Source organism: Cylas formicarius, unplaced genomic scaffold (genome assembly GCF_029955315.1).
Source record: "Cylas formicarius isolate icCylForm1 unplaced genomic scaffold, icCylForm1.1 PGA_scaffold_7__23_contigs__length_41026272, whole genome shotgun sequence".
Taxonomy (NCBI): Eukaryota; Metazoa; Arthropoda; class Insecta; order Coleoptera; family Brentidae; genus Cylas; species Cylas formicarius.
Window position 1 is genome coordinate 38,789,295 of NW_026844352.1, and position 19,321 is coordinate 38,808,615.

The 19,321-nt window shown below is 28.6% G+C and overlaps 1 protein-coding gene across 1 annotated transcript; it reads left to right on the plus strand.

The window, feature by feature from the left end:
• Positions 1-4,063: 4,063 nt before the first annotated feature.
• Positions 4,064-18,237, plus strand: LOC132704509 (proton channel OtopLc-like). Its single transcript, XM_060674529.1, has 13 exons — positions 4,064-4,557; positions 5,225-5,440; positions 5,651-5,750; positions 5,804-6,002; positions 6,095-6,215; positions 6,272-6,545; positions 6,949-7,118; positions 7,209-7,386; positions 7,443-7,571; positions 8,008-8,248; positions 8,468-8,726; positions 17,634-17,887; positions 18,009-18,237. Exons 1-13 carry the CDS (start codon positions 4,405-4,407, stop codon positions 18,070-18,072), a joined length of 2,358 nt encoding a protein of 785 aa, XP_060530512.1. The 5' UTR covers positions 4,064-4,404; the 3' UTR covers positions 18,073-18,237.
• The last annotated feature ends 1,084 nt before the right edge of the window (positions 18,238-19,321 follow it).

Below are 19,321 nucleotides of genomic sequence, written 5' to 3' on the forward strand. Positions count from 1 at the left end.
GGAATTGACGTCATGTAATTTAGGAATCGAGTACACGCGATCACTGCGATGCGGGCAGTTCAGATCTCTAAAATATTAATTATGATTTTACTTCATCTAAATAACTGGAACTCTCATACGATTTTCTATTGCTTGGAGGAATGAAAGGAAACTTATATTTAACCGAAAAATACTAAAATTGTCGACATGAAAAATTAACCGAGTAACTAGGTACGATAGTTTCACTTGCTAATTCACTGTTTATACTAAATTATTGTCTGGTCTTGATTGAAAAACAATCTTAAAATAAGAAACTTTATGAAATGTTTAAATGAGTGTTGATCGATAGTTACCAGTTATCAAAATATGTAAATTTCATATTATGAATAGCATTAACCGAAAACTTGGGCTACCTGATATAAAATTCGAATTTTACCCCACCTATGCCATAAAAGCGGAAATCTGATTCTGCTGCGCAGGAAAGTAGGACCTATAGCTTCGTATTTTCGCTATTCGATGTGTAGATGGCGCAGCACAAAAGGAACTGTAAAATCTTCAGTTAGTGATTTTAATCCCAGTCTCTTTATCATGTATGGATGTTTTTGATTTTCGGCTTTACAGTTCGCTATTGTTTTGCTTACCACACCTTTGCTACGAGAAGCGTGCAACGCCAGGTTTAGCAGCGATTGCTGCAGTTCGTTATTGACTTTTTTCTGAAATTGATCGTCTGGTTCACAGATGGCGCGGAAGATATATTTGCGTTTAGCTTTGAAAAACTCTAAAATACCGGAGAATGGAGGAAGATTAGAAAACCGTATTGAATGCTCGAACCTATTTTTTTACTCCCTACTCAAAAATACTCAATTATACCCACTTCGGAGGTTTTCGTTCCCGATTTTAGCCATTGAGAAAAACTGTCTACTCAAACGGACCAAGTTCGTGTTTCGTATTTGTACTAATCGTTTGATGGAAATACGAGATCCGGACCTTACGTTATAGATATTCGTTTATATTTGTATTTCTTTAGCAATCCGCATAAAACAAGCAACTGTTGTTCTGGATCGCGGAGGCTTTCAGAGCGTTTAAATTATATACAAAAATTAAAATTATTCGCAGCAATTTATTTTAGAAATTATTAAAAAAAGGCAATTTTTTTTATTGTTTTTTATTAAAAAATATAAGAGACACAGTCTCTATAGATATTTTAAAATTAATATGCACCTCTCAAAATGCCGCCACCCTAAAATTTTTGATTGGAGTTTTATGATTTATAACTTTTTTATTTTAGTAACTAATTGTTTTCGTTTTGTTGTTTTTTCTCATTCAAAACACTCTGTGGAAAAACTGAGGATCATTTGGTTTACAAGATGTTTGCTGTAATCTTTTATATATTCTAAATCTTTTGTTTTTTGAATCATAACGTTATCCTAGGCGTAGTTCGAATTTTTGCCTGAATTCAGGATGACCATACTAAAAGTTATGTGTCCTGTACTTTGGTACAGGAAACTTTACTAAGCGGCAAGACTCTGGCAGAAGGAAAATAACTACTGCAGTTGATGATGGCTGTGCCATTGCAAGTTTTTTAAGAGATCGAAGAACTACTGCTGTGTCTCCAAAAAATAACCTACAAATGTAAGCGCAACAACGGTATGTGGAAGATTGAAAGAAGCAGGACTTGATTCACGGAGGCCGGCAATATGGCCACAATTACTTCCTGAACATCAACACGATCGATATTTGCAAGATTGTATTCTAGCTGGACGGTAAAATAGTTATAACACGTACTATTCACAGATGGGTGTGTCACCGGATGATCGTGAGCGGGTATACAGACGTATTAATAAAAGATATGACCGTCTGTACCATATCCGAGCGAAACTCATATGGCAGTTCAATCATTGTTTGGAATGAGCTTAAAAAAGTTGTACGTCGTCGCTCTGTACAACCACAAATTTGGCAAGACTTCTTTCCGTCTAGCGTTGATGGAAAAAAAGGAAGAAGGTTATTCCTATATAAAAGTTATAATAATAATAATAATAATAATAATAATAATTTATTGGTGTTAACAACCCTACGGTTTTACACAAGTCAGCGAAAAACATTGAGATAAATCTACATATATGTGTAATATATATACAAAGGCACCGCGACATAACGCAGAAAACGCTAAACATTATTAAAATTGGTAAAAAAGTCATCAAATGAGTAATAGGCCCCATCCAGCAGAAGTGATTTGACCTTAATAGAGAATTGTCTCTCCGGCAGCTCTCTAACGCTTAGAGGCAATAGATTAAATAATTTAGATCCTTTATAGTTCTTATAATTTCTAGATTTTGCAATTCTTGAGTAGTTAATCAACATATTATTTCTGTTTCTGGTGATTATAAAATCTACTATCTCATACAGGGTAGTATTCCGAGAAAGTTTAAATGAATAAAGTTTACCTTACAATAAAAAGCTGTAAGGTCTTGTAGAGAATATAATAAAAATTACAAATTATTGACTGACCTTTGTATATCTGTTCTCTGATTATGTTCATAAATTATATATATGCTCAAATTAAGTGGGCATAACATACCTGGATACACTGCTTCAAATAAATAGGGATTTCACGATAAATCTCGAAAAAATTATTTTAACAAAATATTTAATAACAAATAAATATTACTACTATTTAAAAAATTTCTGGATTCCTGCCGTGTCCGTTGTTGTTGAGTCGAACTTGCTAACGTTTTGCCAATAATCCGGAGACATTTTCAGTTAAACTCTGAAGAAGCCAACAGGAAGATTGGCGAAACGTTAGCAAATTCGACTCAAGTTTTATAAATAAACTTGCGAGCATAGAAATCGGCCCATTGTAAACTTTTGACCTCAAGTTCTTTAGAAACTACTGATCAGATGAAAAAAAAATCAGTTTAAATTGTTTAAAATTAATTTCTGCCTTTTAGGTTTAGCATAGTAAAATAACCGCCCGAATCAGAGTAACTTTTTTTATTATTAAAAAAAAATAGGGTTATTGACAATTAGCAAACTCAACACTTGTTTTTTATTAATAGGTATGCCCTAATAACATCTCTTACTGGAATAGGCATAGATCTAATGAGGTTGGTTATTGTTTCTTGTGGATTGTTAAGCCACTCTTCCTGTACTGCAACAATAAGCTCTGGGATCGAGGTTGGGGTACGAAGTCTAGCGTACGATCGGATTGAGGTCGGGACTGCATACTGGTCACTCCATAACTCGAAAACCGACTTCTGTAATGTAATCTTGCACGATCCTTGCCGTGTGCGGCCCAGCATTGTCATGCATAAAAACGTATCTCCTGCTCTTGACCACAACCGCCCATACGGATAAAAAGAGGGTCGGTTCGTGCTTTCATAGAAATTGCACTCCATGTCATGCAGGAACCACCTCCACAAGGGCTCCGCTCTCCATTGCAGCATTCTGCAAATCGCTCTCGTGGTCTTCTGTACAATTTTTTCGTCGGCCCCTGCCAAAAAGGCTATTCTGGTCTCATCTGAGAACAGAACAGACCCTCCAATGTCCAAAAATGCTCAAAACGAACAACGTGAAAATTCCAGTTCCAAAGGCGATTAATTTAAGTCTATAACAAGTTTGTTACTATCACTATAACTACTGCTTGAATACGTTTCATTTGTTTAACCGTAGCTACGCATATAAAAGACAAATTTAAACTCATACTAAAGCATATTATATTGTCTTCCAAATAGCATGTTTATTTTTTGGGTCAGATGAGTATTTTCTAGAAAAAAAATATACTGAAGTCAAAAATTTACAGCGGGCCGATTTTTATGCGCTTAAGTTTAGTATTAAATTAAATATTGATACTCTTTGGATTTTTTTTTTAAATATAAGAATATAGAATAAGGTTTGATTAGTATATTCTTTTAATTCTTATTTTTTTTTAGTTATTTTTAAAGTATGAAACCATAATTTTCCGTTTGTGGCGATCCTACAATGGCATTGTATATTCCTGTAGATTTTTTATTCATGGGAACTAATATCTGCATATCTATGACAAATATCGCATTCTTTCTCAGTTCTCGGTTGTTAATTACAATCAACAACATATATACTTAAGTTTCTAATTGCGGCTAAAGTAATTCCCGATGTGTGCAATGTTTTTAGCGTTAACAACAAGAAATAATATTGCCGCAACTGTAAAACCCAATTGATCGCATTAATCTGTTAGTTATATATGGTGTTAAACTGCAATATATCAGAATTTAAAAAAAAAACAGTGTCAACTTTTACAGCCGTCCGGATTAGGGTTCATATATCTGTTAAGTATTATCTACAAATTAATCATTAAGCGGTTTGGTAGCAAATATAGCAAATATTCAACTGCGGTTGAAGTTAGTTGCCCCCGCTGCATGAGGGTGGACGTTCAAAAAATATACAAAGATGAAGGAGAACGATCAAGACGATCCAGTTCCCTTAACCAACTCGGATATTGATAGATATGCCGAGAATAATGTAAACAAAGCCAAGCGGCCTGAAAGTTTACATTTGGGAAATAAGGAAAAACGAGAAGATGATCTTCGTTATACAAATTATGTAAGTCTAAAAAATTGATTTAATGAAACGCATATATCAGAATTTCAAGATGTTGAAATATTAAGCGGTACGTTCTAATCCTCGCTTAAGTGGACTTTGAATGCACATGACTACATAGTAGATATTAAGAATATGAAAGAATATTTTGTGTATTTTGCAATGAAATCGCCATTCGGCATAATAAATTCAGTATTGAATCCTTCCGTATATCATATACCAAAAATTACATAGAAACTCTATATTTACTATGACATGAACTTAAATTAATTGTCTATTTGCTGTCATGAGAAAAAATCTATAGAACATGGTTATATATTGTCTTGTATTGCAAATTGATATCATTTTCGGGATCAAACTGTTAATATAAATCATCAATGTGATAAATTATAGTCAATCAATTTACAACAAGCGTATCTTAGTTAATCTTGATTGGCATGCGTTTAATTTAAATTATATATTCATACAAGAATACAACAACAGGGATAGTCTATGAGGTTTTATTAAGAAAGTATTTAACCCGTTTATCTCATTTCAGAAAATCGTATTACTCGATCTATACATAAAGATAAATACAATAATATTTGCTGCATTTACCATAAGTATGTTTGAACTAACCCATATACGGCACATTGAATAATTAATATAAGAGTAATCGATTTGATTTTAGGACCAAAGCGAACGTCGTCAGGCAGATGTACCCGATGATATATCAATAACAAATAGCGATGTAATATTAAGGCGTCCTGCAGTCAACCGGAAAAATACAAACCTGTCTGCTAGAGTGACACCAAGAGCTGAAGTTTTTAAATCTTCGCATCCCCATTCGACCGGGGATCTGCAATCGTATTACCAAACCGCACAACAACGCAGGCCACAATCAAAGGTTCGTTTTTATTGATTAATACTTATTTTTTAAGTGATAAGAACCGTATTGTTGGTAAGTTTGAACTGGAGGCAAACTATTTATAGGCAATAAGATGCTATTATTTAGGACACAAATTTAAAATTCTAGCATCATACTATACGATATTTATTTTTAAATTTTCTTAACACTGCCTGTTCGAATATTCAGGTACATTTTTATTTATTACAGAATAAAAAAAAAGAGATGGTACTTCAGTTGGTTATTCCATCTCCAGTGTATAACAGAAGTCCACCGAATCTCAATTCATTTGCTTACCCGATTGATACAGGTAAGAATTTGCGTCAACGCGGAAGGAGATCAGATTTTTTTTCGATTTGCCAGGTGATAATTACGAAAACCATAGATTCACGTTCTCGAGCCAGATATCACAATCGAATGATCTGTCCAGTCCTGCTAGTTACCATCTGAATGATGAACATGAGCAAAAGATGTTCAAGGCATCGGAATATTCAAGGTCAACATCCAGCATCAATACTTCGCATACTCCGTCTACGCCAGACGAAAAGAGAAAGTTCTTTAAGTCAGTATATTAATAGCAATTTGAAAATGGTTCATTATACAATAAGAAATTAATTGAATCATAAAATTTACTAAGCTGACCTTATTTTTCAGTTCCAGTCTAAGCGCCACCCTTGGCGTTCTGTTCTCTCTAATGAACATCACAATCGGGATATCCGTTTATATTATCGACGCCTTACAACTGGATTCGAAGGAGATTAACCGATTAGCAGAAGTGAGTGTGAATTTTTTGGTTCGCAAAACTAGAATAAACCTAGCTTCATGTTTCAGGGATTCAGTCTATTTCTACTGTTAACCGCACTCCTGTACTTGTTGTATCTCACCGTAGATATATCCGTTTTCAATCGTAAAAGGAGAAAGTTTGAGCAACTGTTGGAAGAAAGTACGCAGGAAGAAGTTGAGATGACGAAAAATGCGAATGGCACGTTACAGCTGAACGTAACCCTACCGAAAATTGCATCTCTAAAGAAGCAACTCGAACACAACTACTGTTTTAATAGAGATAGACATTCTACAAATTTTTACCTTAAAGTTGGGGCCGCAGGTGAGAACATACACACTGACCTATGCTGATGCCTATTGGAAATATTTTGAACAGAGCAGTTTTTTGTTGCCTTACTATAACGGCTTCCGAATTTTATACAAGATTAATGCATCACGAAAAATAAGGAGTTATTCCTTCTTGTTTCTTGCTTTTGCATATCAATTTTGAATTATGACACATCCTTATTTAGAACACAGCGGAAAATGTTTTTGTCAGTTATTATATAGTTCTTACTTTGTATTTCTTTTTACGAATATGATTTTTGGTGGGAATGTTGCAACTGTCACTGTCTTGCCCATGCACGTACAATATTCATAGCAGAAATATTATTTTGACAAGCTGGTTCAATGGTTTTTTTCAGTTTGCAGCCTAATTTCTATTTTCCCTATTTTTAATTCAACAGGATTTTGCTTTGGCCACCTGATCCACAGTTTGATAATACTAATTTATAGAGGAATGGCTTTGGACGATAACATATCCTCGAAATGTGACAATGTCCTTACCTTCATAATAGAAGTTTTGTATCCCGTATATTCTATATTACTGCTTTTCTTCATATTTAAATACTCTAACGTAAGTCGTTTTTATATTCACTATTATATTGTAATTGCCAAATGAGCTTACTGAGAAAAATATCAATTAAACTCGTTATTGTGTTTCTAGGTGATCATTAATAAAAACCAAGTATTGCACAGATTCGGTTTTATGCATTGCATTTCTGCTAGTCTGTGTTTTTGGATATGGACCATTTTCAGAGAGACGGCTGAGTATATCACATATCAGAAGGACAAAAGTTTCTTTTTTGACCACAACAATGAAAGCCATAACGCTTTCTCTTTTGGTAAGTAGCACATTGTTAAAATAATGCTATCGCTACAAGAAATTTATTTATTTTAGTCACGTATCCCTCAGAAATCGCCCCGAGGCGTTTCACCAGAGTCTGCGAACATGACGAGCTTTCCGTTATATATCAAAATTATTCTCCGTACTTGTACCCATTTAGCGTTGAATATTCTATTCTTGTTGGTGAGTGCAGTGAACGAATTTTACTATACAAAAAGTCAAAAACGACATGTGGTGGAAACAATTTACAACAAACAAACTTAACCTCTAAAACGAATGGTGACCAATGGAAATCGGTTAAAAAAAAAAGAACACAGTACAATTTACTAACACGGAAAGCTTTAAATAATTTATTACTAGTAAAACTACATAACAAATTAACAGAAATACGAATAACATTTTAAGGTTGCCTCAAAATTGAAGGTCTTGCGGACCAAAGTTTACATGAATTATTTCTGCTAAAATTAACTAATTACCATTCTCTATTTCGAGTCAAAATTGCCTGTATTTTATCGAAATGGTGTCAGGCAAAAATGTAAGATGCCCAAGCTTTATCAATTTGCATTTGATAAATAATCAGTAATCCAGAGTACTTGTGTACATGCCTATATATTTTTAGTGGGTATTTTGCTAATTGTTTGGCAAAATATCGGATTATGCAAGGTGCCATCCGGCAGCCCACACGACAGGCATTCTTTAGATACAAACGAGTGCAAACATCAAAACAAACCTATTGAACCGGAGGGAAACGTATCCGTACACGCCGACTGTCATTCCGCTAACAAGGGACTTTTCGGGGGATTTTTGGTGATGGTGTTTGCCCTTGTTAGCATAATCGTATTCTTTATAACGTATTACAGGTAATATTCAAATTTAAAACATTCATATAAATACAGACTTATTTTTGAAAGCCATTGCTTTTCACAAAGGGATTTTGTGTACCGCTCGCTTCGTACCGATTCGTCGGGCTCAGCTTTAAGAGCACTCTAGTACTTTAACATACTCATTCGCTGCGAAATATCTTTGCGTCATAAAAACTATGGCAGAAAAATGTTTCGGAATACCTTCAATTTTCTCAGCAAGGAATCAGACTTTGCCGAATCGGGGCGAATTCTCAATCGATGCACTCATCTGGTAATAATGGCTCTAATGGTGGTGACTGCGATATGGGCTTACGTCCAAATCTCAAAATTGGACATCAACACTCAAGCGCACAATCAACTTGATAACATCCTTCTGCTCATTTGTATGCCAGCCTTCTTCGTGCATAGTATATTCAGCATCATTCCGGCCATCATTTTCAGGAACGCTTTGGCGATTCTGGGAATCACGTTTGAGGTAAGAAAAAGCACGGAACAATAAAATTTTACCTTTTGCGATTGGCGCCAATTTAGCATTTAGTGGTTGGTATGGTTTGTGGTTTATTATTTTTCACTCTCAAAAAGCCCAATATTATTATATATGATTTTGTCTTTCGAATTTCAGCACCCTTTTGAATGTAAAAGGAATTACTTACTTAATTACCACTCCCTAACTCTAAAATATTATCACTTATCACTAAGTCCAAAATGTTATAAAATCAATTAATTCCCCTTAAATTTTATAATCTAAAAGTTACCATAGTGTATACTATTTGTTTTTTCTTTAACGTAACACTGTAATTACATAATTTCAAAACAAAATATAAAGAATATCTTTTAAATCTCGATTAAACTAAAATAACTAATATTGAACCTACTTATCACTAAGTCCAAAATTTTATAAAATCGATTAATGCCCGTCTAATTTTATAATCTAAAAGTTACCATGGTGTATACTAATTGTTTTTTCTTTAACGTAACACTGTAATTACATAATTTCAAAATAAAATATAAAGAATATCTTTTAAATCTCGATTAAACTAAAATAACTAATATAGAACCTACTTATCACTAAGTCCAAAATGTTATAAAATCGATTAATGCCCGTCTAATTTTATAATCTAAAAGTTACCATAGTGTATACTATTTGTTTTTTCTTTAACGTAACACTGTAATTACATAATTTCAAAATAAAATATAAAAAATATCTTTTAAATCTCTATTAAACTAAAATAACTAATATAGAACCTACTTATCACTAAGTCCAAAATTTTATAAAATCGATTAATGCCCGTCTAATTTTATAATCTAACAGTTACCATAGTGTATACAATTTGTTTTTTCTTTAACGTAACGCTGTAATTACATAATTTCAAAAGAAAATATAAAAAATATCTTTTAAATCTCTATTAAACTAAAATAACTAAAATAGAACCTACTTATCACTAAGTCCAAAATGTTATAAGTTCAATTGATTCCTCTTAAATTTTATAATCTAAAAGTTACCATAGTGTATACTATTTGTTTTTTCTTTAACGTAACACTGTAATTACATAATTTCAAAATAAAATATAAAGAATATCTTTTAAATCTCGATTAAACTAAAATAATTAATATAGAACCTACTTATCACTAAGTCCAAAATGTTATAAAATCGATTAATGCCCCTCTAATTTTATAATCTAACAGTTACCATAGTGTATACAATTTGTTTTTTCTTTAACGTAACGCTGTAATTACATAATTTCAAAAGAAAATATAAAAAATATCTTTTAAATCTCTATTAAACTAAAATAACTAAAATAGAACCTACTTATCACTAAGTCCAAAATGTTATAAGATCAATTGATTCCTCTTAAATTTTATAATCTAAAAGTTACCATAGTGTATACAATTTGTTTTTTCTTTAACGTAACGCTGTAATTACATAATTTCAAAAGAAAATATAAAAAATATCTTTTAAATCTCTATTAAACTAAAATAACTAAAATAGAACCTACTTATCACTAAGTCCAAAATGTTATAAGATCAATTGATTCCTCTTAAATTTTATAATCTAAAAGTTACCATAGTGTATACTATTTGTTTTTTCTTTAACGTAACACTGTAATTACATAATTTCAAAATAAAATATAAAGAATATCTTTTAAATCTCGATTAAACTAAAATAATTAATATAGAACCTACTTATCACTAAGTCCAAAATGTTATAAAATCGATTAATGCCCCTCTAATTTTATAATCTAACAGTTACCATAGTGTATACAATTTGTTTTTTCTTTAACGTAACGCTGTAATTACATAATTTCAAAAGAAAATATAAAAAATATCTTTTAAATCTCTATTAAACTAAAATAACTAAAATAGAACCTACTTATCACTAAGTCCAAAATGTTATAAGATCAATTGATTCCTCTTAAATTTTATAATCTAAAAGTTACCATAGTGTATACAATTTGTTTTTTCTTTAACGTAACGCTGTAATTACATAATTTCAAAAGAAAATATAAAAAATATCTTTTAAATCTCTATTAAACTAAAATAACTAAAATAGAACCTACTTATCACTAAGTCCAAAATGTTATAAGATCAATTGATTCCTCTTAAATTTTATAATCTAAAAGTTACCATAGTGTATACAATTTGTTTTTTCTTTAACGTAACACTGTAATTACATAATTTCAAAATAAAATATAAAGAATATCTTTTAAATCTCGATTAAACTAAAATAACTAATATTGAACCTACTTATCACTAAGTCCAAAATTTTATAAAATCGATTAATGCCCGTCTAATTTTATAATCTAAAAGTTACCATAGTGTATACTATTTGTTTTTTCTTTAACGTAACACTGTAATTACATAATTTCAAAATAAAATATAAAAAATATCTTTTAAATCTCTATTAAACTAAAATAACTAATATAGAACCTACTAATCACTAAGTCCAAAATTTATAAAATCGATTAATGCCCGTCTAATTTTATAATCTAAAAGTTACCATAGTGTATACAATTTGTTTTTTCTTTAACGTAACACTGTAATTACATAATTTCAAAATAAAATATAAAGAATATCTTTTAAATTTCGATTAAACTAAAATAATTAATATAGAACCTACTTATCACTAAGTCCAAAATGTTATAAAATCGATTAATGCCCCTCTAATTTTATAATCTAACAGTTACCATAGTGTATACAATTTGTTTTTTCTTTAACGTAACGCTGTAATTACATAATTTCAAAAGAAAATATAAAAAATATCTTTTAAATCTCTATTAAACTAAAATAACTAAAATAGAACCTACTTATCACTAAGTCCAAAATGTTATAAGATCAATTGATTCCTCTTAAATTTTATAATCTAAAAGTTACCATAGTGTATACTATTTGTTTTTTCTTTAACGTAACACTGTAATTACATAATTTCAAAACAAAATATAAAGAATATCTTTTAAATCTCGATTAAACTAATATAACTAATATAGAACCTACTTATCACTAAGTCCAAAATTTATAAAATCGATTAATGCCCGTCTAATTTTATAATCTAAAAGTTACCATAGTGTATACAATTTGTTTTTTTTTTAACGTAACACTGTAATTACATAATTTCAAAATAAAATATAAAGAATATCTTTTAAATCTCGATTAAACTAAAATAACTAATATAGAACCTACTAATCACTAAGTCCAAAATGTTATAAAATCGATTAATGCCCCTCTAATTTTATAATCTAACAGTTACCATAGTGTATACAATTTGTTTTTTCTTTAACGTAACGCTGTAATTACATAATTTCAAAAGAAAATATAAAAAATATCTTTTAAATCTCTATTAAACTAAAATAACTAAAATAGAACCTACTTATCACTAAGTCCAAAATGTTATAAGATCAATTGATTCCTCTTAAATTTTATAATCTAAAAGTTACCATAGTGTATACAATTTGTTTTTTCTTTAACGTAACGCTGTAATTACATAATTTCAAAACAAAATATAAAGAATATCTTTTAAATCTCGATTAAACTAAAATAACTAATATTGAACCTACTTATCACTAAGTCCAAAATTTTATAAAATCGATTAATGCCCGTCTAATTTTATAATCTAAAAGTTACCATGGTGTATACTAATTGTTTTTTCTTTAACGTAACACTGTAATTACATAATTTCAAAATAAAATATAAAGAATATCTTTTAAATCTCGATTAAACTAAAATAACTAATATAGAACCTACTTATCACTAAGTCCAAAATGTTATAAAATCGATTAATGCCCGTCTAATTTTATAATCTAAAAGTTACCATAGTGTATACTATTTGTTTTTTCTTTAACGTAACACTGTAATTACATAATTTCAAAATAAAATATAAAAAATATCTTTTAAATCTCTATTAAACTAAAATAACTAATATAGAACCTACTTATCACTAAGTCCAAAATTTTATAAAATCGATTAATGCCCGTCTAATTTTATAATCTAACAGTTACCATAGTGTATACAATTTGTTTTTTCTTTAACGTAACGCTGTAATTACATAATTTCAAAAGAAAATATAAAAAATATCTTTTAAATCTCTATTAAACTAAAATAACTAAAATAGAACCTACTTATCACTAAGTCCAAAATGTTATAAGTTCAATTGATTCCTCTTAAATTTTATAATCTAAAAGTTACCATAGTGTATACTATTTGTTTTTTCTTTAACGTAACACTGTAATTACATAATTTCAAAATAAAATATAAAGAATATCTTTTAAATCTCGATTAAACTAAAATAATTAATATAGAACCTACTTATCACTAAGTCCAAAATGTTATAAAATCGATTAATGCCCCTCTAATTTTATAATCTAACAGTTACCATAGTGTATACAATTTGTTTTTTCTTTAACGTAACGCTGTAATTACATAATTTCAAAAGAAAATATAAAAAATATCTTTTAAATCTCTATTAAACTAAAATAACTAAAATAGAACCTACTTATCACTAAGTCCAAAATGTTATAAGATCAATTGATTCCTCTTAAATTTTATAATCTAAAAGTTACCATAGTGTATACAATTTGTTTTTTCTTTAACGTAACGCTGTAATTACATAATTTCAAAAGAAAATATAAAAAATATCTTTTAAATCTCTATTAAACTAAAATAACTAAAATAGAACCTACTTATCACTAAGTCCAAAATGTTATAAGATCAATTGATTCCTCTTAAATTTTATAATCTAAAAGTTACCATAGTGTATACTATTTGTTTTTTCTTTAACGTAACACTGTAATTACATAATTTCAAAATAAAATATAAAGAATATCTTTTAAATCTCGATTAAACTAAAATAATTAATATAGAACCTACTTATCACTAAGTCCAAAATGTTATAAAATCGATTAATGCCCCTCTAATTTTATAATCTAACAGTTACCATAGTGTATACAATTTGTTTTTTCTTTAACGTAACGCTGTAATTACATAATTTCAAAAGAAAATATAAAAAATATCTTTTAAATCTCTATTAAACTAAAATAACTAAAATAGAACCTACTTATCACTAAGTCCAAAATGTTATAAGATCAATTGATTCCTCTTAAATTTTATAATCTAAAAGTTACCATAGTGTATACAATTTGTTTTTTCTTTAACGTAACGCTGTAATTACATAATTTCAAAAGAAAATATAAAAAATATCTTTTAAATCTCTATTAAACTAAAATAACTAAAATAGAACCTACTTATCACTAAGTCCAAAATGTTATAAGATCAATTGATTCCTCTTAAATTTTATAATCTAAAAGTTACCATAGTGTATACAATTTGTTTTTTCTTTAACGTAACACTGTAATTACATAATTTCAAAATAAAATATAAAGAATATCTTTTAAATCTCGATTAAACTAAAATAACTAATATTGAACCTACTTATCACTAAGTCCAAAATTTTATAAAATCGATTAATGCCCGTCTAATTTTATAATCTAAAAGTTACCATAGTGTATACTATTTGTTTTTTCTTTAACGTAACACTGTAATTACATAATTTCAAAATAAAATATAAAAAATATCTTTTAAATCTCTATTAAACTAAAATAACTAATATAGAACCTACTAATCACTAAGTCCAAAATTTATAAAATCGATTAATGCCCGTCTAATTTTATAATCTAAAAGTTACCATAGTGTATACAATTTGTTTTTTCTTTAACGTAACACTGTAATTACATAATTTCAAAATAAAATATAAAGAATATCTTTTAAATTTCGATTAAACTAAAATAATTAATATAGAACCTACTTATCACTAAGTCCAAAATGTTATAAAATCGATTAATGCCCCTCTAATTTTATAATCTAACAGTTACCATAGTGTATACAATTTGTTTTTTCTTTAACGTAACGCTGTAATTACATAATTTCAAAAGAAAATATAAAAAATATCTTTTAAATCTCTATTAAACTAAAATAACTAAAATAGAACCTACTTATCACTAAGTCCAAAATGTTATAAGATCAATTGATTCCTCTTAAATTTTATAATCTAAAAGTTACCATAGTGTATACTATTTGTTTTTTCTTTAACGTAACACTGTAATTACATAATTTCAAAACAAAATATAAAGAATATCTTTTAAATCTCGATTAAACTAATATAACTAATATAGAACCTACTTATCACTAAGTCCAAAATTTATAAAATCGATTAATGCCCGTCTAATTTTATAATCTAAAAGTTACCATAGTGTATACAATTTGTTTTTTTTTTAACGTAACACTGTAATTACATAATTTCAAAATAAAATATAAAGAATATCTTTTAAATCTCGATTAAACTAAAATAACTAATATAGAACCTACTAATCACTAAGTCCAAAATGTTATAAAATCGATTAATGCCCCTCTAATTTTATAATCTAACAGTTACCATAGTGTATACAATTTGTTTTTTCTTTAACGTAACGCTGTAATTACATAATTTCAAAAGAAAATATAAAAAATAGAATAGAAACCTACTTATCACTAAGTCCAAAATGTTATAAGATCAATTGATTCCTCTTAAATTTTATAATCTAAAAGTTACCATAGTGTATACAATTTGTTTTTTCTTTAACGTAACGCTGTAATTACATAATTTCAAAAGAAAATATAAAAAATATCTTTTAAATCTCTATTAAACTAAAATAACTAAAATAGAACCTACTTATCACTAAGTCCAAAATGTTATAAGATCAATTGATTCCTCTTAAATTTTATAATCTAAAAGTTACCATAGTGTATACAATTTGTTTTTTCTTTAACGTAACACTGTAATTACATAATTTCAAAATAAAATATAAAGAATATCTTTTAAATCTCGATTAAACTAAAATAACTAATATTGAACCTACTTATCACTAAGTCCAAAATTTTATAAAATCGATTAATGCCCGTCTAATTTTATAATCTAAAAGTTACCATAGTGTATACTATTTGTTTTTTCTTTAACGTAACACTGTAATTACATAATTTCAAAACAAAATATAAAGAATATCTTTTAAATCTCGATTAAACTAATATAACTAATATAGAACCTACTTATCACTAAGTCCAAAATTTATAAAATCGATTAATGCCCGTCTAATTTTATAATCTAAAAGTTACCATAGTGTATACAATTTGTTTTTTTTTTAACGTAACACTGTAATTACATAATTTCAAAATAAAATATAAAGAATATCTTTTAAATCTCGATTAAACTAAAATAACTAATATAGAACCTACTAATCACTAAGTCCAAAATGTTATAAAATCGATTAATGCCCCTCTAATTTTATAATCTAACAGTTACCATAGTGTATACAATTTGTTTTTTCTTTAACGTAACGCTGTAATTACATAATTTCAAAAGAAAATATAAAAAATATCTTTTAAATCTCTATTAAACTAAAATAACTAAAATAGAACCTACTTATCACTAAGTCCAAAATGTTATAAGATCAATTGATTCCTCTTAAATTTTATAATCTAAAAGTTACCATAGTGTATACAATTTGTTTTTTCTTTAACGTAACACTGTAATTACATAATTTCAAAATAAAATATAAAGAATATCTTTTAAATCTCGATTAAACTAAAATAACTAATATTGAACCTTCTTATCACTAAGTCCAAAATTTTATAAAATCGATTAATGCCCGTCTAATTTTATAATCTAAAAGTTACCATAGTGTATACTATTTGTTTTTTCTTTAACGTAACACTGTAATTACATAATTTCAAAATAAAATATAAAGAATATCTTTTAAATCTCGATTAAACTAAAATAACTAATATTGAACCTTCTTATCACTAAGTCCAAAATTTTATAAAATCGATTAATGCCCGTCTAATTTTATAATCTAAAAGTTACCATAGTGTATACTATTTGTTTTTTCTTTAACGTAACACTGTAATTACATAATTTCAAAATAAAATATAAAGAATATCTTTTAAATCTCGATTAAACTAAAATAACTAATATTGAACCTTCTTATCACTAAGTCCAAAATTTTATAAAATCGATTAATGCCCGTCTAATTTTATAATCTAAAAGTTACCATAGTGTATACTATTTGTTTTTTCTTTAACGTAACACTGTAATTTCATAATTTCAAAATAAAATATAAAAAATATCTTTTAAATCTCTATTAAACTAAAATAACTAATATAGAACCTACTAATCACTAAGTCCAAAATGTTATAAAATCAATTAATTCCCCTTAAATTTTATAATCTAAAAGTTACCATGGTGTATACTAATTGTTTTTTCTTTAACGTAACACTGTAATTACATAATTTCAAAATAAAATATAAAGAAAATCTTTTAAATCTCGATTAAACTAAAATAACTAATATAGAACCCACTTATCACTAAGTCCAAAATTTTATAAAATCGATTAATTCGCCTCTAATGTTATAATCTAAAAGTTACCATAGTGTATACAATTTTTTTTTCTTTAACGTATTTCTGCAGGTATAATTACTGTAATGTCTCTTGACAATTTTTTTATAGGATTAACATAGTACTGTTAAAATATGTTTCTCTCTGATTGGTTCACTAGAGTAGCCAAAGGCTAGACTTGCGTCAAACTTGGACAGGTACATGAAATCATTTCTTTGTATAACTTCGTCATATTATATGGCTTTTATTATTATTATTATTATTATTATTATTATTATTATTATTATGCCGTATTAATTCCAGTCTATGTAAAAAAATAAAAGTAATGTAACAATTTTTCATGTTTCTAATAGCAATTTTTTTATAGAGAAATCTGAAAAAAAATCTAATAAATTTTTGCCTTTTCTGACAAAAAAAAAACAATGTAGTCGTTTCTCAATATATTAGAGTATGAATTCTGTTCAGGTAGCGCAAATTTTGATCCAGACGCCTTTAATGATAGACGGTATGGCCAGATCAAGCAACACTAAAGAAAATAGGCAGAAGAAACCAGGAAGAGAGCTAGTGACTTTTTTAATAATATGCAACATAGCGATGTGGCTCATGCAAACTTTCGAAGTCAAATCTCACGGCTTAGACCAATATAGACAGGAGTATTACTCGAAGGAACTATGGTCGATAGTGGGCCACGTTTGTTTGCCTTTGATGATGTTTTACAGGTATATATAGCAGAAAAAAATGACAGTAAACATATTTCTCTGATTATTTCTTCGTTGATTCGTTTTCGATCGGCCACCTTGAAGAACAATACATATATAAAGCATATCAAATTTTTCTTAGGTTCCATTCATCCGCGTGTTTGGGAGACATTTGGAAATATGCCTATATTCCATCCGGACACTGACTCGAACTGTTTGAAGAGCGAAGCTTGTAATCTGTGATTGTATTTGTTACTTTAACGTAGTTAGTAATTCGATGTAAAAATATCAAAAAAAAAAACACATTATGTATTGAGGAAAGGTAAATTTTGCTTTGTTTAAATTTTTAAGCTTATTGTAATAAAGAAGTAATTTCAGTTGAGTTTTTAGTATTGTATCTACTGCTTGAAAATCTTTCAAAACATATGAAAAAACAAGATTTCATGACCGGCTTTACAGAGTGCTTCAGTCAACCAGTTTTGCCTGCCCCAAATGCTTGAAAATTGGTTTTACTAGAAACTTCAATGATTTTTTGAGGGCAGTACTATTAATTGAGATTGGGTGATACCCTTTATGAATATTCGGAATTCTAATTTTAAAAACCCCATATCACCGAATCTTTGGTTTGCTGATATAAGGCCCGTTAAATTTGTGGCCAAGAAGCTTATAGTAAAATATTTCATACAAAAAGGCAACAAATTAAAAATAAATTTATAATGAATTTGCTACGAAGAAAAATTATAAATGCTTGACACGACACGACATTTCCAACAAACTATGGACGGACTATGGACCCAAGCCAACACTTTCTCTTCAACAATGTGGTAAACTTTTTAACTCACTTGTTTATTGAAAACTCGCTCCGCTCGTGTCAAATAAACTCGTGAGTCAAATGCCGTTTACCGCACTTGTTGCATAATATACTATTTTTCACTCCTTCCTCTAAAATTATACACCGATCTAGCTTGCGGAAAATGTCATTTTATCACGTCAGTTTGTTGTCCCACATTTCCGGTACATTACCACTCCTGAGTGAAAAATTTTGACGTTTGCCAATTCTTTTGCAAAAATGTATCCAAAAGCTAACCTTCGTAGAAAAAGTATGATACGTTGGATAAACTTTTTAAGGCACTCGTGTTTAATCTCATAGCTCATGACTTATGACTCAAATTCCACTTATCACACTTGTCACATAATTTAGTATACTAATATTCGAAATCCTATGTCCTAAATCTTTGCTGGATGTCCATTTTAATGATTATCAACGTAAAATGCAACAGTAACCAAAGTCCATGCAGCCACCCTGAAATGCAATATTTCCAAAATAAGCGACATTAAATTAGTTATCGCGACGCCATGTAACAAAATTATATTTTAATGAATTTATTTAGTAACGAAGAGATTGTATTTACCGGCAAACCCATTAAATTAATCTGAAAAATCCGTTTAACAAAT